The sequence below is a fragment of the Neocloeon triangulifer genome, unplaced genomic scaffold (assembly GCF_031216515.1).
Source record: "Neocloeon triangulifer isolate White Clay Creek 2 clone unplaced genomic scaffold, ASM3121651v1 ptg000013l, whole genome shotgun sequence".
In the NCBI taxonomy this organism is placed as follows: Eukaryota; Metazoa; Arthropoda; class Insecta; order Ephemeroptera; family Baetidae; genus Neocloeon; species Neocloeon triangulifer.
In genome coordinates this window covers 5,374,449-5,399,873 of record NW_026775555.1, presented here as the reverse complement: position 1 = coordinate 5,399,873, position 25,425 = coordinate 5,374,449, and the positions used below count along the sequence as shown (strand labels likewise).

Sequence of the window (25,425 nt, the reverse complement as noted above, 5' to 3'; positions counted from 1 at the left end):
TAAAAAAAATTAATGTTTTACACATTTTTGAAGATGAGGTACTAGTTTTAAATTTTATAATTTTTTTATGTTTATTTTGAAAATAGCAAGATTTTTAGATTTATTCAAACTTAAATCAATTTCCTCTTTGCTTTTGGAAACTCATGTTATGAGTATGATTATCTTGTTACAATAATTATACTGGAAATTTATGAGAATGAAATTTTTTAAATTTTCACATTTAATCGACAATTTTATTTTTATTACTTTATAATTTTTTCTCTCATACATATTGCATAATTATTTTTTTCATACATTTCATCTCTCTGCTTGTCCTGTTTATTGCACATTTAGCTACACAAATATCTTATTTTTTTATAGTAATTATAATTTTAATTAAGCGCATTAAAATCTACAATGATGATAACAACAAAACAACACATTTTCATTATTTCTTATTTTTATGATTTCGGGGGAGAAGTGCGTGATTTTCGATACCGTTCGTCTTGGCTGGACATTTAGAAAAATATATTTACAACAGTTTTTAGAGATTTTGATATTTTTTGATACAATTAAGTGGTCCAGAAGTGTTATTGGAAGTTTTGATAACATTTTCCAAAAAACGAGTCAAATACATACGAGAATTTAATAAGTCTTGCTATTGCGGAATGTCTTTTGAGCTTTTCATCAATAAACGAAATCTCCTAACTTGAACAATGCTTATTTGTTTGGACCTCTGGATTTCGAAATACGATCAGAATAAAAAAAAAATGCCATAACTTAAAGTTCCACATTTGGAAAAATAAAATTTTGCAAATTCTGAAAGTCTGATCAAAGATAATTCCAAAGATATGCCACACTTGTAATTAAAACGAGAATTAGCTGATTTATTTGCATTTTTTTTTAAAAGGGTTTAAAAGATTTCGGAATTTTCAAATATTTTTTCTATTCAAATCTATCTGTGTGACATATCGTCAGTATCGTCTTGAAGAGATCTATCGCAATTGTCAATTTTCCCTTCAAACAAAATATCATGGCATGGATTTTAATGTAACAATTAAATAAATCAACAACAATTACAACCTCTAAAGCAAAAACACAACGCGCTGCGGTTTAGGAATGAAGGTTGCATATAATAATCTACTGCACGTTGAGTGCATTTTGATTTGGTATCACAATGATGACAGAGTCGGTCTTGGAAGGGGGGTCAGGGTCACTCATCGGGGCACGCCACTTCTATTCACACTCTTGTTTGATCAATCAATCTTTGCTGCTTCGCTCTGTCCACTTATTGTCGGGAGAGGGGACGAGGGTGTCGCTCATTCATGCCTTGACATCGGTGGCCGAGTTGCAGCCGCAGATGGCTGCGAACAGCCGCGCCACGAAGCCGCGCGCCCGCGAGTGCCACGGCCCTCCGCGCTTCAGCCGTCGCGAACCTGAGCAAAAAAATGGATCTCATTTATTTTTCAAAATTTTTTTAATTAGGTAAAAAGATAATTATATAATATGATTGAAGGAGTCTCGTGCTTTGGTATAGGAAACACAGTTTTTTGGATGAAGTTTGACAGGGGTGCAGTCAGGGTCCTACCTGCAGAGTCTGCATCAGGTCGCTCCACCTGCAAAAGTGAAAACTTAGTTGAGTGCTTTGCGAAAGATTAATGGTAAGATGTGGGGCAAACTTTTTTTCCAAAAATTTTATTGCAAAATGGCAGGGGGTTTTTTAAAATTAAAAGTGTTTTGATAAAATAAAATAATGTAAAATTTCACAATCTTGCATTGAATTGGGAAAAAGGGGATTAAAAATATTATTTTATTTACAACATTTTGTGTTACAATTTGAGAAAATAAATGCTGAGAAATTGTGGCTTGATGTGGCTAATGAAGCAAAAACGCGATTCAAATCTTATTGCAATCATTATTTTTAACATTACCTTCCTTTTCATTGTTTGTTAAAATATTTAATTCCTTATAATCATTAAAATTTTGATAGTAATTGAAATTCTGCATAAACTGGATCAGTCTATTTTACTTTTAATTTGTTTCAAGTACATTTTAAAATATTTTCTCCATTGTTTTGTTCATTTTGTTTCGTATAATAGAGAAATGAGGTGACAAAGTTTTCAGGGGCTATTTATGTTGCGGCCACAGTGGCCAACACGTGTGAGTTTGCGAAAGAGTTGACGCGGCGAATAATCAATCGCGGCTGAAAATGTGGTGCACGAGACGCGGGCGGGCGAGAGGCTGTTCTCCAAAGTGCACAACTCGCACACTCACACATACGCTGCTCTCGGTCGGTCGGGGACGCTGCCGGCCAGAATCGATAAAACGCTCTCTCGCCAAGCAGCCGACCTGCCGCCGTTTTTGCTACAGAAAGCGCACGCGAAACCCAATTTCAAAGGCAGTTTGTAGTTCAAAGGCTCTAATGCCAGCCACGAACTTTGAAAATAAAAATTTTTATAATTTTCTTTGTCCGAAAGAAATATTTGAGCTTTCCTTTTTGATTAGTTTCACATTACTGATGCCTCATTAGCGAGAGGTTGGGCTTTTCAAATATTATTTGCAAAGATTTGGTCACCGCACAATATTTTGAAGGCTTTGCGAATGCACCTTTGAATATTTGAGGTCACGGGAGGTCAGTAGGGATTGATTTGTGACCTAGAAGGTCAAAATTTGGATTGTGATTTTCGTTAATAAAACAAGAATTAAGGAATTATCATTGGTACAAAGGGGTTTTCCTAGCAAAAAAAGGCTTTCGCACGAAAAAAATTTTATCGGTCTTTTCTTTTGAATAAAATGTGCCTAATTTAAATTAAATTTAATTTATAATTTTTACAAAATCATACTTGTTAATGAAAACAATTGTGAATTAGTTATTTGTGAGTAGCAAAAAAAATTTGGTTGCAATTTTATTTTTGAGGAATAGAATTTCACTTTCAAGTTTTGAATCATGGCGCTTTAATTGAAACTCTACTTTTCATTGCTGGGTTATTTGATTAGGTTGTTGCTTTTAATTATTGAAATAAATGCTGAAATTTGAAAAACTATTAAAAAACTAGTTAACGTTAAAATTATAAATTAATTATCATTCAAATTTCACAGATTAGATTTTATCTAATAAAATTTAAATCAAATTATCCTCATAGAATCTCAAGGCCTATTAGAATTCTCAAATATTCTCGTTTTGTTTTACTTACTCTAGGAAAAGATTTTTTTTTTAAATATATCATATATTTGCTTTGAAAAATCAATTTAAAAAAATTATTATACTTCCCGAAATCTTGCACATTGGATGTCTCACAGAAAAGTCGTTTTAAAATTAATTATTTTGTCATGAAACAAAAAGCGACTCAAATAACCCATCAATGAAAAGCCAAATTTCAAATACTACGTCAATTTTTGTTATAAAAATTGCAAATTTTCTTCTGCAAATTTCCAAAATAAAATTTCGTACCTTGCTGTTGTTTTTGGCCCTGGAGGCGGCTTCCTCCTTGGCCTTTTCGAGCACGTCGGCGACGAACCTGGAGGCGGCCTCCATCAGCTGGGGGTCGCTCTTGAACGCGAGCACGCGCTCCTCGTGGCTCATCTCGGCGCTGCCGCCCGGCTGGCCCCCGGACTGGCCGCCGGTCTGGCCTCCGGGCACCCTGAGCGTCGTCGCCGCCGCCATCATCCGCGACCGGCCATCTGTCAAAGTTAATTTACAATTGTCAATTGTTATCTGCGTGCGATTTGCGATTGTGAGGGGGAATTCGTGCCAACGCGACGCCTTGACGAATTTATATCGCGGCGAAATTGAGATACGGAGATTTCGTCTTAGCTACTTCAGTTCACGTGTTATCGTTTTTAACGCGAAATGAGTCAATTGGCACTTCGAAATTTTGTAATTTAATTTAGAAAAATGGTGATTGATTAGAAATTTTCTTTAAAAATTAATTTATGATTTATCCATTAGGTTCGAATTGAAAATAAAATTAATTAACAAAGTAATATCATTAAAAAGATATCGCAAAGGAGTACATAACTTTGTTTATAACTTCATTTTTAATCAATTCTGTTAATATTGCAATTTGCCTTTGAATAAAGAAGCGCCTTATTTGTAAATTAGAGAGTCGTTTTGCGTTTCTCCGTCGCTGAAAGAACGGAGAGAAGCAAAAGGTTTTTGCTATTCTCGTCTTTAGCTGTTTCTTTGAAAGCGAAGCAATTTCCTCTGGCTGCAATTTGTCCCTTTTCCTCCCAGCAGGCGAAATATATTTTTAGACGCCAGAAAAATCGCATTAACGAGACGAGAAGGATAGTTTCTTGCCGAGACGAGCAGCATCGCAGCGGATCGATTTCGCCAAACAAACAAAAACAAAACCGCACGGCTGGTACATCAAATAAGCCCTGAATGCGATTATTGATTTAAAGGAGAACTGAGGAGAACCATTTGTAATAATAAGGTTTTTTTATTCGGTCGAGATTTTTGCTCTAAATAAAAATCTTATTTGAGATTAACAAAAGATCTCTTAAAATTTTGGCGATTTTTTTTTTAAATTGGGTCCTTTTAAAACACAAAACCTCAAGTAAATCTTTACCTTGGAACTAAATTTAAAACAGGTTTCAATTTGAAACGCGATTTTTGCAAATTTGCGCTTCTTTGATTTTGTCCTTGTCCGTGGTTTTAGGATAAAATTGCTTAAAAAATAAATTGAAATTCACACAATGATTTATAATGGAAAAAACGTATCCAACAGAGACAACTTTGATTCTATTATTAAGAAGATTCAAAACATCAAATGAAAAGAAGATATCCTCTTGACTTTTTCTATTAGTCATTTAGGTCAGTTCACTTAAAAGGTCAAAGACCTCAGTGACCTCAGTCTAATATAAAAAATGAATAAGTTAGGAATCAAAACAGAATCAAAAGTAATAAAACAATCATCTTCTATTGGCATTATTTGGGTTTCAATAAGAAATTTAAAAAATAAATAAAATTTTCATAATTTATTTTTCTAGTTCAAAATGTGAAATGTTTGAGGATTGTGAAAAGGGTGTCGCACTTGTTTTTCACTTGGGCTTTATCGATCTGCACGCAGGTCTCCTCGGTTCTAAAAAGTTGTGTGTGTTTTTCTTGTTGTGCGTGAGTGCGCGCGAGCCGCTCTCTCGGGCCAAAGTGGTAATTGCAAAAGCAACCCTAACTCTTTGCGCGAGACGTGACTCCGACACAATGTTTGCAAACGGCGACGACGCTATAATGAGCTGGCAAATAATCTCGCCACGTCCGCTGCCTCCTCCGCACAAAACCTTTGAAAAGTTTAAAGTGAAACATCCGCTGTTGGAATTAAAAGTTTATTTTAAATTCAATATTTCACAAAAAAGTGAACAAATAATTTAAAGATGGAAATTGACGATTTTTATTCAAAATTAAAAAAAAGTTTAAAGACCATGATAAACATCTCTTAGAAAAAATTGCAAAATCTGAAAGAAATGAAAAACTGTCCAAATTTTTATGAATTAAACAAGAAAGGCCTAGCTTTTTGAAACTGCAAAAATGGACAGTTATCTTTTATTTTAATTTTTCAGCACCTACCGTGGTTTTTTCCTAATTACATGCTTTGATTGAAAAATGGTTTAAATAATTTTAGCTGGTGAATTTGCAAATCGGCTTTCATATTGTTTGCTCGGAGTAATTGGATCGGTGTGTGGGAGGGGGGGGGGGGGGCACACAAACATTCGCAAATCGGATCGGCCTCTGTGATCCGCTCACTTTTCCACGTGTCCATTCGAATTCTGCCGGCAGCTTCGGATTTAATTCTTATCACGTCCACATTCACCTGCAGTTATAAGTTACATCGGAATGCCAATATGAAAAAGAAATTGTTGCAAAACTAGAAAAAATTCAAGTTTACACTTTTATGTGAATCAAACTAACAAATTTATGTAAAATTCAAAGAAATTTTGTTAATTTTTCTGCCTTTTAATTAGAGTTTTTGTGACTTGTTGGTTTAGACAAGGTGCATGACCTGCCGAGAGAAATATGGAATTTAAAATTTTGATCACGCACGTCTGGCCGAGTCTGCTTTTCATTCTTTTTGAGGTGCGCAAAGCACGGGCGTGTGTGTTGTTGGTGCTTCGAAGGTGGAAAGTGGGCCACGCTCGATTTGTTCTCGCGGCAGCTGCTCGCGAGAGACGTGAATAAAAATTAATGAAATGAGAAATGGACGGGAGAAATTGTTTGGCCGCCAGCGTGATTATGCGCTCTAATCTATAATGAGATAAAAAAAACTTGGGTGCGCCAATGAAAGGACTAATTTTATAGTATTTTAAAGTTATTAAATAAAAATAGTAACTTTCAATATTCAATAATACTCAAAAAATTTTGATATTATTTAAATTTTTAATTAAATATTAAAAAAAATCTTCTTCTTCCTTCTTCTTTTATAAAATTTCACAATTTTAAGAGATTAAAGTAAATTAAATTAAATATTTTGCAAGTTTCGAATTTTTCAAAAGATATTAAATATAAACAACCCTTTCAATAACAAATTTTCGAGGTAATTCTGAATTAAATTTTAGTTTGCACAGAGATGAAACTAATTTAATTAGTTATACTTTTTTTTTTTTATCAAAACCGGTGTTGAAAGTTGAATTTTTTATGGATATGTCAAAGAGAGAGCCGGTAGATGATTCATTATGAAATATTTGAGCGCGTCTATAAAAGGAGGAGGCGGGTCGAAATGATTCGGAGGTTCAGTGGCCCCAGCCGCTTCCTGATTAAATCTCGTCTGCTCTCTGGCAAGAGAAAAATTTCGCTGCTCAGATTCTATTTTGGAAATTTTATTCCGAGGGTTGGAAAAAGGAGGAGGACCTGTTGCGTCCGCTGCGAACCTGTTGCGATTCGCCGCTCGATCTATTTCGCACCTATGAACTCAAAAGGGAGGTCTTGTAATCAAACGACCCTTTGCAATTTTCACCCCTTTGAGCCGAAAGGACGCTCTTTGTTGACAGATCAGCAGGCTGGAAATTTCCAGGTAGAAAAAAGACTTTGTGTCAAAACCGAGAAAATGAAATCTTTTGTAAGAAGAAAAAAATTAAATCTAAATTAACTGCACTATTTTGAAAATGAACAAAAATTATCTGATTAATTAATTACGGTGACGTTTAAAAAAAAATTACAAAAATTTTCCTTATTTTAATTGAATATACCAGATCATTTTCAGGAATAAAATAAGTTTTTTTTTTAAATTTGCATAGCTTTTGATCGTTTTTAGCAGTTTGGGGAGAAACGCTTTCGATGAGGAAAAGTTGGTCCGTCGCAATTCTGGGGCTGCTGAGGCGAGAGAAGGGAGGGGTTGGCAGGGGTGCAGGACGTCGCCGTGGCAACGTGACGTCAGCTGGCATCCAGCCCCCAAATCGCGATCCGTTTTCGCGAAATTGTTTTCCAAAACAAAAGCAAGAATTGGTTTATTTTCCTCATTGGACTTTTCTTTTCATTATAATTTTCCTTCTTTTCTTGTATATCATTATTAGTTTTTTTTTACGCAACCAAACTAGTCTTGCACTTGCAGCAAATTTTTAATTTTTCTCTTATCGCCACTGTTTGCAGGCGGATTTCCTTTATGTACTTTTTCTAAAAACCAAATATTTTAACGAAGTTTGCACCGTTCAAGTGGCAAATATTGCTCTTCAATTTACTCAATCCTTTTGAAGAGAAAAAGTGAATAAGTTTTTCAATTTTCTCCAAAATTTCATAAATAAAATATGAATTCCTTCGACATGAAAATGCCTAAAATGATTTCAATTTTTTTCAGATGCTTTTCAATTTTACACAGCGACTTGCCGCGGTCGCTGCAGTTAAAATCTTGAAATCATAATTTTAGTTGCACTTGTGAAACATTAAAGATTTATTGGTATTTATATTTTTTCTTTATATTTAAAACCGCTTTAAATTTAAAAGAGCAGCAGATTCTAAGAAAAATGACTTTTCTTTAACTGGTGCTTTGATGGAAATTAAATTTTTTAAGAGATGGAAGGGCAATTTGATTCAGCTCACCTGCTTAGATCCTGTTTTTTAGTCTGCTGGGCTCAGAAAGTCTTTGCTCTGCGTGCAAATTTCACCGCTGCTCGAAACTAACTGCGGCTCCTCTTCGTCTCCCTGACCGGCGCGAGCACCGCAGATCTGAAACGCAGCCGTTCTTTCAGCACTTGACGCATGCGCAAATAATAATCAAAAATTTTTACATTGAGATGGCAAAATATTTATTTGTAACTAGTTTTGCAGAAATTTTACTCGTTGCAATTGATACTTTTAATCGATTATCTCGTTTTGTTAGGAAAAATATTTCATTCCTCTAGGCAAATTATAATTTGTTCCCGCGACCGTATTTATTATTATTTTTTTTAAATTAATTTAAATTTATAGCATTTTTCTTCTGATATGTTGTTTACGCAGATAAATAAAATTAAAAATATTACCAACAAATTGAAACAATTTTCTGTGTTGCTAAAAAAATGTAGTTTAAAGTCCTGATTTATATTTATAACAAAATTATAATTATTTTTTTTTTTTTTGCTTGAAAACGAGTGATGGGAGGTAAAAAAATTTATTAAATAATTTACTTACCCGATTCAGAGCTCGAACGTCTTCCGGGTGCGCCAGATCCAACGCGGTTTTGCCATCTACATCTTTTGTCGCAGGATCCACGCCCTTATGGAGGAGCCACGTTACTTTTGGAACACATCTCTGCTTTACCGCAATGTGCAGCGTTGTTTCGTTTCTCTTCGTCCTTCTCTCAATCAGTCCAGGACATATTCTGTGTAAATAAACAAAGAGCGCAGTGACAAAAGAGTCGTTTGTAAGAGATGCAAAGTGCATAGCGTTCCATCCGTTGTCATCCTCGGCGTCAACCTCCAAGCCCATTTTCTCCACCAACCAACGACACACTCCATCGTTACCCCCTTGTGCTGCATAATGAAGCACCGTTTTGTTTGTCTTCGTTCTCTGATTGATCAGCTCTCCACCCAATCCGTTGAAACTTTTTAAAATTTTTGCGTTTACCTTTTCATTACTCGACATTAAATGCATCGCGTTTTCGCCATCCTTAGTCACCGTGTTTTTAAGTTCAGGCCAATTTTCGTGGATATACTCGAGCACTTTCACATTTATTCCACTCGCAGCAAAATGCACTACGTTCCATCCCTGATCGTCAACGGCGTGTACTTCCAATCGCAGGCCGACTAGTCGTTTAAATGTTTTTACAAAGCCTGTTTCTGCAACACGATGGAGAACTGTTTTGTTTGACTTTGTTTTTTGGTTAATCAAGTTTTTATTAAGACCGTGAGCTTTCTTTATCAAATAATCAAGATCTTGTAATTCGAATTCTCCGAATACTCTGTTCTGCAGCAAATGCATGACATTTTCACCATCTTTCGTCAATGCAGTGACAAGTTCAGGTCTTCCATTCAGAAAAAATAGCAGATTTCTAGTTTCGCCGCGACTCGCTGCAAAGTGAAGAGCATTCCATCCTCTATTGTCCACGTCTGCTGCATCTAAACCCTTGTCCGTCAACCAGCTTATTATTTTCGTTGCGTTGTCTTCTCTAGCAGCAGCAAAATGCAGTAGCGTCGTATCGTTATTCGTTTTCTGCTTGATCAACTCATTATTTTTGTTGTACAAGAATATCAGCAAATCTAAACTGCCAACAAACTGATTTACAGCAAAGTGTGTCACGTTTAACCCTTCATCATCCACGGCGTCCAAGTCAACCCATTTTTCTATAAGCCACTCATACAATTCCAATTCGTTTTTCGCTGCTGCAGCGAAGTGAAGAACTGTTCTATTTTTCTTTGTTTTCTGCTTGATCATCTGATTATCACGACTATGCAGATATTTAATCACTTTACCACCACCTAACCCAGCATTAGCAGCCAAGTGCGCAGCGTTCTCCCCTTTATCGGTCACAGATGTTATGATACCAGGGTCTTTCCCAACTAAGAATTTAACTGTATACAAATTTATGCTGTCGGCTGCGTGATGAAGAGCGTTCCATCCCTTATTGTCCTTGAAACCAATTTCAAAGTTTAAATCATTCACTAGCCACCGGCACATTTCTGATGCGTTTGTGCGGTTCATTGACCATTTTTCTGATGCCGCCACTTGCAGAGCATTCATGCCATCTTCAAAATGTGTGGCCTCTGCAATCGTTTTATCTACTTCCAAAATGTATTTGGCCAGTGCAAAATCACATTTTCCCAAGGCAAATTCAAAAATTCTTGGAGCCAATTCCGCAGCCAACGCAGACGTTGTTTTAAGAAGTGCTTTGGCGGTGCTTAAATCTAAATTAAACTTTTCACCAGAAAGTCGCAGACTAGAAGTTATGAATCCGTAATCAACAAAAAGGTCAACGCACTCGACACTGTTGTGGTCCACTGCTTTTTGAATTGTGTTGCTTGCAGCTTCTTCAGAAAGGTCAATAACTCCTTTCTTAATCATATATTTAAGAATCTTGTGATGATTTTCTCCAGCTGCAAATTCCAAAGCTTCGTAAAGCGCTTCGTTTGTATATTTTGAAAACAAAAATTCCGACAACGACAGTCCAATGTGTGGAAGTTTTGGGTCAGCGAAGGGAAATTGTGTGTGGTAAAATTGTTCATTCAGTTTTTCAAAAAGGTTTGCGAAATTATTCTTAATTACAGTTGCAAACATTCTTGTGATAGCGGTTGAGCTGCAATCTGTCAAATTCTTATATGCTCCTAGTTCCAAAAACCTCACAGCGATATCTTCGCTGTTCTCCCAAGCGTTTATTAAAATCTCGTCAGCATCACTTTTGGCAAAATGGAATTTGCCTTTCCTGCCGCTGTCTTCGAACGTGATCTCGTCGTCAAGTAACGAAAACAATCTCAACAGATTTTCCTTGACAATAACGTCAATAAGTTGTGATTTTTTTATGGTCTCAGTTATTGAAATTTTGACATTTTCTATCTGATCAGGATTTTCCGTCTCATTGATTTTCAGTTCAAGGAATTTTCTGACCTGACGAAATTCATATTTGAAAATGTCAAACGGCATTTTGTTAACTGTCCAAATCAGTGCAACCTTTTCCTTCTTAAGAGGGCAATCAACACTCAAAAAAAAAAATCTCAAATAGACCCGTTTACGGCATGTATGGCTGACCTGGCGTTTTCGGCCGAGTTAAACATGTAAATTAGACTTAATTATGAGCCTCGTAGGTCAATTTGAACAGGGAGAACGACGAAGGGAACGTACCTTTCCGGCGGCGAGTCAGACTGGCCTGGGAGCGGCTCTCCCGAGTCAGTTAAACTCGCTACGCTGCTGCGCCGACTGCAGTGCTCCTTCTCACGTTGCATTTCGGCCGATTTTTTTGCTTTTTCGGGCCGAATTTGGGCTTAATCTTGACCCCGACGAGACACGATGCACTTGGTAAACAAAGAAAGCCATTACTAATCATATTTGGGCGTGTCCGATTGTCATGTGGGAGAAAAGCGAGAACGAGTTTAGCAACCCGACAAAGTTGTCCCGAGGGAATTAATTAATATCTCGCTCTGATTGAAAGTTTTTTAATTTTGGCGATCGAGAAGCTTATATTTCTAGAATAATTAAGGCATGAGGAAAATCGCGGTGTTATTTATTTTTTAATCCGAGCAGCCGTTCTCGCGCTACGAGCATAAATACGCGCCGGCCTCTGCTTGTCGCTTCGCTCGACTCTCTCTCGCTCGACTGCTGCACTCGCGGCGGAGAGCGGCGCGCTCGATTCATTAGACGTTTGCGCGAATTTTTTATTTTATTAGTAAGCGTTGAGATAAATCGTTCAAATTTTCAGCATTGGTAGAAAACAAACTGAAATAATTTTTTATTTTTAATTCTTAAAAAAATATTTATCTGGAGCAAAGTTATTAACGTTTCCGCGAGAAGTTTGTTTTTTTAATATTTAAATTAGAGGGAAAATTTTAAAAATACAAACCCTAACAGAAAATTGAAGCTAATTAAATTCTCTACAATTAATTAAGCAAACGTTTTGTTGTCAAAATTTTTTTTATTTGCCAACGGGATGACCAAAGTCAAAACATTACTTTTTCTCATTGAAAAAAATTTTTTGGATTTTTTCTGAGATAGCCAATCGATTGGAAATTTAATTTTGATTTAAGAACTTAAATTTCATCAAAATATATTGAGCCGTTTAGAAATCACAAAGTACTAACTGATGCCACCTGAAAGTGCCGTCGAGGCCGAATAGCAGGTTTTAGTCCATACGCTCTTGTTTCAAAACGGCTTAATATATTTTGATGAAATTTGAGTTCTTAAATCAAAATTAAATTTCCAATCGATTGGCTATCTCAGAAAAAATCCAAAAAATTTTTTTCAATGAGAAAAAGTAATGTTTTGACTTTGGTCATCCCGTTGGCAAATAAAAAAAATTTTGACAACAAAACGTTTACATAATTAATTGTAGAGAATTTAATTAGCTTCAATTTTCTGTTAGGGTTTGTATTTTTAAAATTTTTCCTCTAATTTAAAAATTAAAAAAACAAACTTCTCGCGGAAACGTTAATAACTTTGCTCCAGATGAATATTTTTTTAAGAATTAAAAATAAAAAATTATTTCAGTTTGTTTTCTACCAATGCTGAAAATTTGAACGATTTATCTCAACGCTTACTAATAAAATAAAAAATTCGCGCAAACGTCTAATGAATCGAGCGCGCCGCTCTCCGCCGCGAGTGCAGCAGTCGAGCGATAGAGAGTCGAGCGAAGCGACAAGCAGAGGCCGGCGCGTATTTATTTATGCTCACAGCGCGAGAACGGCTGCTCGGATTAAAAAATAAATAACACCGCGATTTTCCTCATGCCTTAATTATTCTAGAAATATAAGCTTCTCGGTCGCCAAAATTAAAAAACTTTCAATCAGAGCGAGATATTAATTAATTCCCTCGGGACAACTTTGTCGGGTTGCTAAACTCGTTCTCGCTTTTCTCCCACATGACAATCGGACACGCCCAAATATGATTAGTAATGGCTTTCTTTGTTTACCAAGTGCATCGTGTCTCGTCGGGGTCAAGATTAAGCCCAAATTCGGCCCGAAAAAGCAAAAAAATCGGCCGAAATGCAACGTGAGAAGGAGCACTGCAGTCGGCGCAGCAGCGTAGCGAGTTTAACTGATTCGGGAGAGCCGCTCCCAGGCCAGTCTGACTCGCCGCCGGAAAGGGACGTTCCCTTCGTCGTTCTCCCTGTTCAAATTGACCTACGAGGCTCATAATTAAGTCTAATTTACATGTTTAACTCGGCCGAAAACGCCAGGTCAGCCATACATGCCGTAAACGGGTCTATTTGAGATTTTTTTTTTTGAGTGAAAGTAGTAGCCTGCAGCTAGAAATTCTGCAAACGTTTGGTGAACAAACCTTGCATTTCCGTTTGAAAGTGATACAATGCCTGTGTTTGTCACATCACTATCAACGTTTTCCACTTTGTCATATTGTAGATATTTCACGGAAAGCTTTTCCAGTTTTTCCTTGCAGGATAAAAATTTTTCGTTGTAGTCTACTTCATTGTAACTGTTTATTGTGGAACTCACTTTCTTCTCCAATATTTTTTCATAAATATCATTCAACCCGAGTTCGAAAGTAAAAGCCTGAACACCAATTTCTGCGAGCATTTTCAAATAAAAACAATTGCCAAGAATATCGTTTGACCCATATTTTCGCAGATTATCTAGTTGAAACTCACATTTCTTTTCATCCTGATGTGAAATCATTTGAAAAAAATCGCGTTGCTGCATTTTGTTAAGAGGCCTAATTGACACCCTGCAAACATTTCCTTTATTTCGCAGTGATTTGAGAATTGTCTCTTCTTCGTGCGGCCGCGTTGAAATCCAAATTGGCACCGACTTTCCCACCATTTCCAGTAAAAATTTGAGCACCTCATCTCTGTATTTTTGGTAAATCTCATCAAATCCATCAAACATCACTATGATCCTCTTGGATCTGATCAAATTTTCAATATCATCCTGGGACTTTGCTGTTGCAGTGGCAATAACAGAATCACACGTGGGTGACTTTTGTTTCTTCACTTTGGCGTTCGAAAATATATTGCATACACGTGAAAGGTCTATGGTGAAAATTTTGACACCTTTTAAAGACCTGCGCAGTTCAAAAGTGATCTCGCGCATCACTGTGGACTTCCCTGAGCCAGGAAGCGAAGACAGAAGCCAAACGCGATGTTGATTCTTGTTATTTGCCAGCCTAATTATTTCTTTGAAATTGACATCTATTTCTTCTGCAGACGCATCCAGCTGCACTCGGAAGTCAGGTTTGACGAAATTCTGTCGGAAAACCAACTGGTGGGGCAAAGTGGACACCATCATGGCTTGAGGAATTTCCTTCGTGTTCATCTCTTGATAAATAAGCAAATTGCTAAGGGATTCCTGTAAACTCTTATCCCCTTTTATTTCCTCGCCTTCAAAGATCTTGAGGAATTTTTCAAGCAAATCTGGAACCATAATATGTATTTTATAAAAACATAAGTCTGCTCTCCAAAATTAAAGTAAAAAAAAAGTAAATAAAAAAAGCGTATTCGTAATGACGTGTCAAAAAAATGCACCTTTGTTTTGAAGGATAAAGACAAACCATCCGCTGTGGACAGTGGCCTTTAGGAAATCAATTTGTTTTGCCTCCTTAAACTGAAAAAGAATTTTATTTTGTTTGAATATAATAAATTTCTCTGAATTTTTTGGAAAATAGTTCTATTTTGTTTGAATTTTAATAAATTTCTCTAAATTATTTAAAAAAAATTATTTTTTTTTAATTATATATTTTTTTTAATTTTAAGAATTTTTTTTAAGTACCATTACGCTGTCAGCAGCCACGGTTCTCTGGTCAATAAGGAAGAAAAGCTTTGGTTTTCCAATCCAGTCGTTTGCCTCTGCCCCGAGCAATGTCTGAATTAACTCTCCGATCGGCTTCTTTTCACCTCTGCTCAGATCAATGCAAATTTGTCCATCCTCACTTTCCGAGATGTTGGCAAAAAAGAAGGCCGCAAAACAACCGTACTCTCGCCATGATTTTTTCACTAAAAATTAAAAATTATTTTATTCTTATTGATAGGATATAAATATTAACTAATCCAAACAAATTTATAAATATGCAAATTTTTGCACTAAAAAGTCATCTCACCTAAGTCATCAAAATATTTTTTTATGTGATCGGAGTCGATTTGCACAATTTTCGTCTCAAATCCTAGATTTTCTCTCAGATCTAACTCGAGTATTTTGACCTCATTTTTTAGGCTCCCTTGGTGGAAAATTACAGCGAGCTTTCCTCTTAGAACAGATTTTGATTGCGGATCCCACCAATCAAAGTCATTCGATGGCTGTTGTACTGGATTTGTTGCGTCTGTCCCAAATTTTGAGCGTGTAAAACAATTCATGCTAATAATTGTTAATATTGAAGTAAAAATAGCAAAATAAAAGACAATATTCAGACCGTTCAATGCAAGAAAACTTAAATTTTCTGTTGTGGGGATAAATTTTGAACTCCGGCGTCTGACCAACCTCAACAATGTCGATGATTGACTTTTTGTGAATTCTGTTCTGCACGGCCGTCAAGAAATGCGAAACACTTTCGTCCTCTTTCATCTCATTCAGCTCCTGAATTAGACACTGCACAAGCCACGTGCCTTCAAATTTATCTCTCCGTGCCATCGTGTCTGAAAAATTCATGCAATTTTGTGTTCAATTAAATTTTTATGCTTTTCGTTGTTAAAATTAAATTTACTTTCAACACTCGCGTAAAAAATAACCAGGTTGTGAATATTTGGCTCGAAGGAAATCTTGCAGCAGATTTTCTCGTTCGAGCAACAGGATTCTGGTTGCTTTCTATCAGGGGATGTATCAATGACGAAGCTCTCAAGATCGCCTCTGCAGGGCTTGAAACAAAATTAAATAAAATATTTTTCTAGAGAAAATTTTGAGAAATTTTACCATTAATATTTTAATAAATTAATTTTAGTGTATTTACCCCAAGAAATAAGAATTTCAAGCACTTTTGAAACGTGGTTTCGAGCGATTTGAACAAATCTCTGGTGTTGAATGTGTCATAATCATTGGGACCATCACCGATCTTGGTTTCCGTGAAAATCATTCCATCGAAATATCCATGTGACAAAATGATAAAAATGAACGTTGACGGCTCTGAATCTATTAGTTTTTGCGTTCAGACATTTCATTATAAAATTAAAATAATTTTTTACCAGAATTAAAGTATTTCTTCAAAATCGTTTCGTCGCTAAGAAGTTTGAGCAGGTCAATCTTGTGTGGCGCCAACCACTCGCGAAATCTGCAGTTTCGTTTCGTCTCAAAAGCGTCTCGCAAGCATTGAACATCTTCCTTGTCACCAGGCCGAGGCCAAGGAGGAACGCCACCCTTGAAGTCATAGTGGGCAACAAACACAAACACGCTGTGATAATTATTTTAAATTCTGCAATGACACTACTTCTTATTTGAAATTATACTTTTCTGCGTTTTCTTTTCCACTTGGAGTTTGAAATCGTCCTAGTTGTGTTGGACCCGTGGGTGGATGAAGATTCGAACCTGTGCACAAGTGCAAAAAATTACTATTTTACTAGTTGAAATTATATAGCAATGTCCAAACCTTCCTCCACAGTTTTGATCAAAGAATCACTCAAAGGCATTTTTAAGCAGCCATACCAGAGTGTAGCTCATCTGAAACAAGTATCGACAATCTATTTATATTTTTGCACAGTAAAATTTTAATTACATTGAAAATTTCTCCCACAATGTGTGGTAAAATTTATTAGTTGCACTCAGATTTTGATGAGTTAATTCACGTTTCTCACTCAGCGTGAATAATGTGATTGCATTGATAATTATTTCTTTTTCGCATTTTGCTCTGCAACTTTCAGCCAATATATTACGATCATAATAACAAAAATAACAAATTAGTTTTCAATTTTGATTTCATTGCGAGGCAGCTTCTTTCTTTCAATCTGACTCTGAATGGGCTCACAATGAGAATATTAAAAGTTTCAAGAAAATTTACAAAATTTCTAGTCTTTCCGCTCATGATTTCTTAAGTTTATAGAGTAACTATAGACTTATTAAAATCTATTAAAAATGCTTAAATTACAGCTTCAAATAAAGTTCAGTAAAAAATAGATAAAATGAAATTGTATATCAATATTTTTTGCTTGGATATTTTTCCTTGTAAAATCAGTGTCTATTTATAAGGAAATTATACTTGCACTTTGATTGTTTAAGCCGCTCCTATAACTCATACAAGTCGTATGCCTACCGCTCAAGAAATTCAAGAGGATGTCGGTCATACACTAGCTGATAAGCATTAGGGCTTGGCTATGCAGAATTTATTATCAGAATAATAAAACCAATAACCAAAATTTAATGGTAACTGGGAAATGAAAGTTATCCACAACGAATAAAATTAAAAACTTCCTGCATGCACATACTTATAAAATTGCTTGGTATTTTTTGGAAAGCATAAAGCATAGTTTGAAGTTTAAATAAATACGCATTATTTGTACTTGAATAAACGCAAATATATTAATCATGACGATCATTGCTTAAACCAAAAGGAAACACAGGAAAAATAATTGTTTCTTACTAGCACCTCACAAAATCAGAAGAAAATCGCTTTAAAACATGAACCGAGCACTTGATAAATAATGCAACCGCACTTGGCGATGATCTCATGTCACTCATACTGATGCTTCAAAAAAATTTGCGTACCCAAAGCCATCCTTTCCGCATCATGGGAGACCTCTGACGGAATTTAACAGCAATTTTAGCTGAAAAAGCTTAATTTTGAATTTAAATTTTTTTTTCTGAAAATATTTTTAACTATAATTTTAGAGTTTTTTAATTATTTTTTCATATTGTTTTATCCAAAATCTATGTAATGGTAGGAAAAAACAACAGCAGTTGTTATAACCCTGTTTTATTTTTTTTTGCGGGGGATTTATATGAAACTAAAAAGTAAGCAAAATGAAGTTTTTCCTTTGCAATAAAATAAAATGGTTTATTTAAAACTTTTCCTCTATGAAATTAATTTTATACTTTTTTTATTAATTCTTTGGACTCATAAATTAATTATTTGTATCATTTAGAAACAGAAATTATTCTTCAGAAATAATCAACTAATAATGTGAAAACCAATCTGCTGAATTAATTAATTTTTAACTAACTGAAATAAAATTTATTTTAAGATGATTTTCATGATATTTTTTTTTTTATAGAAAATCGATTACATGGAGAGTGATTTCTTCAGGTTTTTTTTTAAAGATATAGTATAACACTCTACTGATCACAACGGAAAATAATCCTTTCAATTAAATCGTGAACTTTTTCACCAATACAAATGTCTCGCGGGCAGCAACCACGCTCTTCACCTCTGACGTGCATGTTGCCTACTTCCTAAAGAGGCAACGAAGTAGACAATTATATTTAAAATTGTTGATTGTTCTGCATTTTAATTTATTATTAATTAAAAATTTGCTAATTTAAAGCGGATAAATATTATCCCGTTTAGCGGCTTTTATCGCGAAGTGAAAATTTCGAGCTCAAATTAGACCCACAATTATTAAGAACGGATCAAGAACCGTTTTTCTCCAGCCCATTACTTAAACCTTATTTTTTAATTTAAAAAAAAAACGTCTTAGCGAATCAATTTTTATTTATTGCTTTTATAATATTTTCTATTCCTGTCAAGTCCAGAAACATATTAATAACAAATGCATTTTGTGGCTCAATTCAAATTTTTATTTGATTTTTTCTTTTTTTATGTTCATGACAAAAAAAACTACAATTTTAATCAATTTTTTTCAGTCAATGAAAGCAAACAAACTAAAGCATTTTTTTTCGGTATCGTGTGTCCTCTTTTGAACTTGAAATTTAATTTTTTTATGAGAGCAAACCAATGTGAAGCAGAGAAAAGTAGAAACAAAGCCGTGCTGTATCAAATCAAATGCTCATTGACAGGCAAAAGCAGGTAATACTGCTGCACTGAAATTTAAGCCGTACAAGCTCAAAACGTATACTGTTCCAGTTGAAATATCCAATCTTTGAAGCATATAGACTGTGGGTAGGCAATCCATTTTTGGCATTGTAATGTAGTTGTATCGGTACACGGACGCGTTCAGCGGAGTTTTAGTTCCACACCACACCTCTGTCGAATAGTCAAGGGCCATGACTTCAGATATGTAGAGATAAGCGACATTGCTTGCTGCGAATTAAAATTTTTTACTAAATTTTGGAACTTACTGAATTTTACTCAAAATTGATGAAGTTGAATAGTAAAAATCATTCAAATCGTTTGCATTGCTGAATTCAATAAGCTTCATCCCTATTGAGCAGCAGTACTGGTAGGGCGCAATGTTATTCGACTACAAATTGATTAAATTTTTATACAAATATGTAGTTTTTAATATTTTTTACATTATTTGTAAAAGGTGACACAAAAATACGTTTGTTGGCAGCCTTGGTCCAGATTAAAGATCCCATGGAAGCTGCAAAATTATTATTAAGGATTTAAATACAAAAATAAAGAGATAAAAAAATTTAATACTGCGATTTGTGGTGGTCAATTGATTAACCAGTGCTGGCTAAGGGTTAAGAACTTTTTATAAAAACCTTAAATACAAATTTTTTTGTCTAACGTTGGCGACGCAGGGAACTGAATCTGCCGTTACACACGATCTCAAAACTGGTACACACTTGATTGGTGGAGTGAACTGTAGATAAATTTGAATAAGTCATGATTCTTTTTAAATAAACCAAGTTGTATTTGACCACGACTGCACTTCCTTTTCCTACGGTGACCATTTGCTGCGTGACGTTTGGAATTTTTTCGACGCCGCAGTCGTAAGTTTTGGCGGCCAAATCACACTCGTCATTGCCGGTTATCGAAGAGCACTGCACATACCCATTCAAGCCTTGGTCCATTGCACTCGGCGTGTCCTGCGTCGCTATTTCCATCAATCTCAGCATTTGGATCGGATCAATTTTGCCATCAAAAAACTACAAAGCGATTTTAACGATAAAAAATAAATATTTTACCACAAATTACTCACCAGATTTCTGTTTTCTCCAATGCATTTCATGAAGCACTGCAAAAGTCAATTCAAGGAAATTTAATTGCAATTTTTTTTTTATTCTTTATAATTATGTATTTTATGTTTGAGCCACACTCGAAAGTGTACAATGAAATAACAAATCCATCCAATATTTTAACGAACACAATATTATATGGAAATTGTCAAATTGTAAAAGCAGACGCAATTTTAATTTCAGGCAAATTAAGTACTTCCATTGTTAATTTTGCATGCAGTATTAATTTTTTCTGGAGAAATCCGTAATAATTTTGAAAATTTGATTCAAAATAACACTAGCAATTAATAACAAATTATTAAACCAACAAATCACTTCCTGTACAATTTGCCAGCAAAATTGATAGAAAACCTCAAAATTTCAAATTATGATGCTATTTTAATTTCAACCAAATAAAAATAACAATTTTACAAAAGCCAAGCATTATTAGTTACTTTAATCCTTTGCGAATAGTTTCTTGAACCATGGAACAGCAAATCAACGTCAGCTGTGCAAAAAATCTTCAGCAGAGAGAAAAATATAATAACAAGATGAATGCCTTGCGTGATGTCCCACGTCGCCATGCACTCGGCTTGCATCCCATCTAATTCGGTGCCTTTTTGTCTGCCTTCGCACACGAAATTTCTTTGCTCGGAGCAATTTGAAACTGCCAGCACTGACAACTCCTCGGTCCCGTTCCTGTTGATCTCAACGGAGACGCACTCGCCCTTTTCCAAACTCGGCTCACCGCTTTTCCAAGTGACATATTTTGGTGCGAAATTTGAACCTTTCGAGCACCAAAAGAACTTTTCGCGACAGTTGGCGTTTGTGCCTGATGTCCAATAACCGCTACTTTGGATGAGCAAGACGTATTCTGCATTTGCCATGAAATTATTAAAAGTAAAAATCGTCATTTTCAAAACCTCTGATGCGTTTTGTCAAGCATTTGTTCTTCTCTGGCGAATCCAGTGACAGCAATGACAGTCCTATGGAATTGCACGTTTTCCACGCGAACGTATAATTTGCCTGTTTGATATAAAAATTAAAAATTCCAAAAACACGACATTTTTTACCTTCTCTTTTGAAAACATGTACATCCGACCACAGGCCGAAACCCATCCACCGTACTTGTACAAGTCTGAAAAAGTCTTAATGTTTAATTTTGTTTCCCGGTAAAATATTTTAATTCCCAAACTTATAAGCTCCTGATTGACGTCAAAAAGGCTTTGCTGTTGATGTTGAACAATGAAAAAATGACATAATAAGAACATATTTGTTAAATAGTGGGATCTAAACAATAATTATGTTTGTACAATATGTTAGTTTAAATTAAAATTGGTAACGTATAAATATTTGTAAATTTTGGAAAAGATCCATATTAGCGTCTAATTCTCAACTTTTTTAAAATGAAGTACTTTGTATTAAAAATTTCAAGAAAATCTTTACATCTCTCGGTGTTACTGGAGGGCACGTTGGCTGTGAACAAAGTGGTTTTTCCACGTCCTTCGGATTGGCCTTTTATATAGATTTATTAATTCGATGATTCCTCTTCTTTTCTTTAATTAATTTTCACCTCGCATAAAAAGACAAACCGACTTGTGCAGTTTCTGTCTGACAAAATCGCCCCAGTGTCGTTCAGAACGAATCTGAGATGTACGCATTCCTCGTTCCCACCCTTGTTGTCCGGTTGGCCCCTTTCCCACTTCAAACCGTTGTTCAGGGGTGGAATTTTGCCCTCAGAATCGCACCAGGACCACTGACCGTCGCAACCCTGCCTTGTTCCCGCCGTCCAGTAATTGAAGTTCAACCTCCCATTGCCTTTATTTATCATTTTTAGAATATATTTTAATTTAAATTTTTATTGTTGAATTACTCTTGACAATATTCTGCAGGCAAAATTGTTCCTCGTAGGTTTCAAATATTACCGGTGCCATCCCTAGACGGCAGCACATATTCCAATTTTCTTCCCAGGTCATCTTAAATCAGAATTAATTAGATGTGGGAAAAATTCATTTTAATTTTTTCTCTCCCATACTGGTGAATTTCCAAATAAATATTTGCTGCCGCAACTTTGAGTCCAAAATCCATATGAGAGAGGATCTTTTTTAAAGAGAAGTTGTCAATTTTATGAAAAATCTTATTTCAAGTTTTTATCTAAAATTTCCAAACCTATTAATTTTTGATTGGCGTCAAACAGAAAGTCCTGAAAAATATACATTTTTAATATTAATTTCTCTATTTATTGGAGAAATTTTATATTTTAAGTTTACATCAGGGTCGCAGCTTAATGGGCAGTTGGGTTTTTGACACGGTGGCTATTTTTATTTGTATTTTTAATTTCGACTATAATTCAACTTCAGTAAAGCGGACCTCACAAATGTACGGAACGTTTCTCTGACAGGGCAAGTGCTGTAAACCTTTACTTTCGGTGGTCGACCGGTTGAATTTGAAAAGCAAACAGCGGTCGGCCGTTTTGTTGGTTGCCGTCGCGATCGACCAGAACGAGCTATTCGGACTCCTCGTCGGCGAAAATTCCGACGACAGCAGAGTGTTGTTCAAAGAGCACCAAGAGTAAACCTTGAAATCTTCGCACAGCTCGCCTTCATTGGCGCCGCTTGTCCAGAAATTATTGAAGTTTGGATTAGCATTGACTATATCTAATATTTAATTTTTATTTTATTGTTTGGATATTAGATAAATTTAATATTAGCACATGTTTTGAACAAATCCAGGAGGCATTGGAATTCAAGGGCGGTATCTATGGACAGCAGGCTTAATTGTTTGGCCTTGCAATGCGCGGCCGCTGTTGAAACAGATACCTAGAATTCGTTTGTCATCGTGATTCAAACGAATAAATTTTATTTCAATAATTAACTGATGTCGAGCCTGCAAAATAAGAGCGGCCGCAGGATGTGTAGGCAGAACCAGCGATGGTGGAAGCTGCGGATGTGGAAAAATATATACATTGCAATATACTGCATATGAGTAGTTAATTCAAATTAAATCCGCATTAAAAAATTTTTAACCATAAAGTATTGCCACACTGACATTTACAATGATTTTTTCTTTAGATTTTGGGTAATGTTTGACTTACCAACGGGCGTTTTGACGCTGGCCTGCGTAAAATCAATTATTTTGTGTCCATAGCCCAATCATTAATTATACCATTTGCCCAAAAGTCTGGCAGTTCGACTTAGCATTGCAGGGCTGCAAAATTGACATTGAAGAATTATAAAAATAAATTTATTTTTTCATTACGGGAGGCGTGGTGGTTGTTGTGGCGGTGGTTGTGGTCGTTCTTTTGGTTGTTGTCCTCGTCGTAGTTAGCTTAGTGGTTGTTGTAGCTACGCTGGTTGTTGTTGTAGCTACACTTGCGGATTTTGAAGCTACGCTGTTGGTTGTGGTTGTCAAGCTTAGTGCATTGGTTTGCACCAAAGTTATGGTGCCTTGATTTTCCTGGATGCTAGGATTGGAAACTGAAAGAGGAACGACTGAAGCTGCGTTTACAGTCAAAGATGGTGTCTGAGAAGAAACGCCAGGCGTTTCATTTGCGGCATCCAACTGCACGTTTATAGAAATTTATTGATGCTAATTTAAATTTTCATAAATTGCCTTCGCTGTGGTTGAATCTGATAATATAAAAGTCTGTAGTTTTTCTGTCGCGCTGTTGGGTTGAGTCTGGAGGTGATTTTCGAAAGATGTGGTCGAAGATTGGTCTGATATCATCACGTCTGCTGAACTTGGAAGTTCTTCTTGCGTCTGAGAAGTTACTTCATCGGTTGAAAATTGCGTCTGATCGATTATTTCCTGCCCCGTCGTTTCAACTTCTTTCAATGTCGTGGTGACCTTTTAACCTAAATTAAGCACTTGTTAAAAGAAACCCGTTTATCTTCACATTCAGTGGCTTCTTAAAGTTGGTGATCGCCGATATTTTGTTCAACGCCGTCGTCAATAACTTCTTCCTGGTTACGTCCGAGCACCTTTTCTTGCCGCAGCATCTTACAATCGTTAATCTTCTTAAATTGTGTGACCTCGCAGCCACTATTCCCTTTTAAGTTAAATTATCTGTGAAATGTTGATGTGAAATTCATACTAGCAGATGGTTTTGCCATTAAATTGACTGCCTTCCTATTTTTCGCAAATACCACAGACTGAAAATTAACAATTTAATATTTCAAGACAAATTTATCCTTCACCAGAATTAATAATAACATAAATTATTAAAAAATTTATTGACGCTTTATTTAAAATGCAAGACGATCTTAATGACTAGCTTTCTCACCAAAACCAAAAGTGGAGCAATCACAAGAACAATTTTTGGAATTTTCATCATGCTCATCTGCGGTAGTTTTGCTTTTCAAGGCTGAACTACGAACTGCAAATAAGTAGGGGCTGATTGATAAAAACTCATCAAAATTTTGTTTACGACAAGTAGCAATTAACAATCTATTCCCCGGCCGATCGATAAAAGAATGATGACAATAAAGTAGATTGGTTTCCACCCATCGATGCACACGTCAATTTTTAAAAAAAAATTGTTTTTCCTGGTCTCTCTGCGCAGGAAGTTTGAGGAGGGGAAGCTCTGACCAAGCTGTATTTTTATTAATTAAATCGATCCGTGTATTGTTATTTTATATTATTTCATTTTATTCTGTAATTATTCTGACACTTTTTTTACTTGTTTTCTATATTTGTCTAAATTATTTTATTGTTTCCATTATTATTTTTTAGAGACAAAATCACCACCACTAGATGTGGAAGCATCCATTCATGACCAAAATATAATATTTATGCTAAAACATGAGTTTTAAAACAAAGATTAAGCAATAAAAAATAATTAAAATGCCGTAGCATAATTAGGTCCAATTTGTTGCAGCACAAAAATAGCCATCAATGAAATTATCAAAGTTATCATTATGCTCACCTGTAAAAAAATTGGCAGCAAAAAAACACGTTTCTCGCCAGCTCATGCTCAGTCTTCTGAAAAAATTGGGCTCCGGCGTCAAGTGGGAGGACAAATCAATTCACGCAATTCACGTTAATCAAAGGCAGCTGGAAAAATTATGATTGAATCCAGTGTCGAGCTCTCCATCTATGTTGTGTTGTTGTTAGTTATGCAACCCGTGCTTCAATTTGGTTCGGCGGCGCAGCAGCTTTCAGTCCGCGTTTCAATATAATTTGAAATAAGAGGAAATTGTTATTGAAAAGCAGGCAGCTGGTGCGCGACATGCAGCCCCCGATGGTTGCATTTTTTAAATGCATCAGCATAAGTGGTTTTCTAGTTATTTTTAGATTTTTACTTTGATTTTGTCACCGTTATCAAATTTTCTAAAAAGTGGAAAA

General features: G+C 35.6%; 3 protein-coding genes and 1 long non-coding RNA gene across 7 annotated transcripts; 1 reads left to right on the top strand and 3 right to left on the bottom strand.

Moving 5' to 3' along the window:
* Positions 1–217: 217 nt before the first annotated feature.
* Positions 218–11,453, bottom strand: LOC132198815 (serine/threonine-protein phosphatase 6 regulatory ankyrin repeat subunit A-like). 2 transcript variants are annotated; one of them, XM_059623059.1, is made up of 5 exons: positions 8,579–11,420; positions 8,009–8,134; positions 3,431–3,660; positions 1,568–1,595; positions 218–1,415 (listed from the first exon to the last, which is right to left on the bottom strand). In XM_059623059.1, exons 3-5 carry the CDS (start codon positions 3,644–3,646, stop codon positions 1,303–1,305), a joined length of 357 nt encoding a protein of 118 aa, XP_059479042.1. In that variant the 5' UTR covers positions 3,647–3,660; positions 8,009–8,134; positions 8,579–11,420; the 3' UTR covers positions 218–1,302. The 2 variants fall into 2 exon arrangements, with proteins under 2 accessions (XP_059479042.1, XP_059479041.1); XM_059623058.1 differs by lacking the exons at positions 218–1,415; positions 1,568–1,595 and having other exon boundaries at positions 3,638–3,660; positions 8,579–11,453.
* Positions 11,454–12,955: 1,502 nt separating this feature from the next.
* Positions 12,956–14,711, top strand: LOC132198827 (uncharacterized). The gene is made up of 3 exons (XR_009442036.1): positions 12,956–13,268; positions 13,798–13,905; positions 14,250–14,711. It is a non-coding gene; the product is annotated as an uncharacterized LOC132198827 (long non-coding RNA).
* Positions 13,033–17,737, bottom strand: LOC132198814 (uncharacterized). Of its 2 annotated transcripts, none has more exons than XM_059623056.1 (11): positions 17,603–17,719; positions 16,616–16,686; positions 16,476–16,554; positions 16,215–16,420; positions 15,983–16,161; positions 15,740–15,890; positions 15,449–15,671; positions 15,140–15,393; positions 14,812–15,035; positions 14,568–14,646; positions 13,033–14,456 (listed from the first exon to the last, which is right to left on the bottom strand). In XM_059623056.1, the coding sequence occupies exons 2-11, from the start codon at positions 16,653–16,655 to the stop codon at positions 13,270–13,272; spliced, it is 2,622 nt and encodes an 873-aa protein (XP_059479039.1). In that variant the 5' UTR covers positions 16,656–16,686; positions 17,603–17,719; the 3' UTR covers positions 13,033–13,269. The 2 variants fall into 2 exon arrangements, with proteins under 2 accessions (XP_059479039.1, XP_059479038.1); XM_059623055.1 differs by having other exon boundaries at positions 13,143–14,456; positions 17,609–17,737.
* A 1,010-nt stretch (positions 17,738–18,747) lies between these two features.
* LOC132198857 (uncharacterized) lies at positions 18,748–24,574 on the bottom strand. Of its 2 annotated transcripts, none has more exons than XM_059623121.1 (29): positions 24,509–24,574; positions 24,365–24,457; positions 24,176–24,233; positions 23,978–24,123; positions 23,695–23,928; positions 23,341–23,643; positions 23,248–23,289; positions 23,177–23,198; positions 22,958–23,022; positions 22,796–22,901; positions 22,453–22,739; positions 22,353–22,397; positions 22,252–22,285; positions 22,118–22,182; positions 21,956–22,058; positions 21,656–21,900; positions 21,529–21,597; positions 21,278–21,311; positions 21,156–21,220; positions 21,006–21,108; positions 20,642–20,956; positions 20,538–20,590; positions 20,067–20,102; positions 19,786–20,013; positions 19,653–19,727; positions 19,562–19,598; positions 19,432–19,502; positions 19,268–19,379; positions 18,748–19,219 (listed from the first exon to the last, which is right to left on the bottom strand). In XM_059623121.1, the coding sequence occupies exons 2-29, from the start codon at positions 24,419–24,421 to the stop codon at positions 18,966–18,968; spliced, it is 3,264 nt and encodes a 1,087-aa protein (XP_059479104.1). In that variant the 5' UTR covers positions 24,422–24,457; positions 24,509–24,574; the 3' UTR covers positions 18,748–18,965. The 2 variants fall into 2 exon arrangements, with proteins under 2 accessions (XP_059479104.1, XP_059479105.1); XM_059623122.1 differs by having other exon boundaries at positions 24,365–24,450; positions 24,509–24,532.
* Between the last annotated feature and the right edge of the window lie 851 nt (positions 24,575–25,425).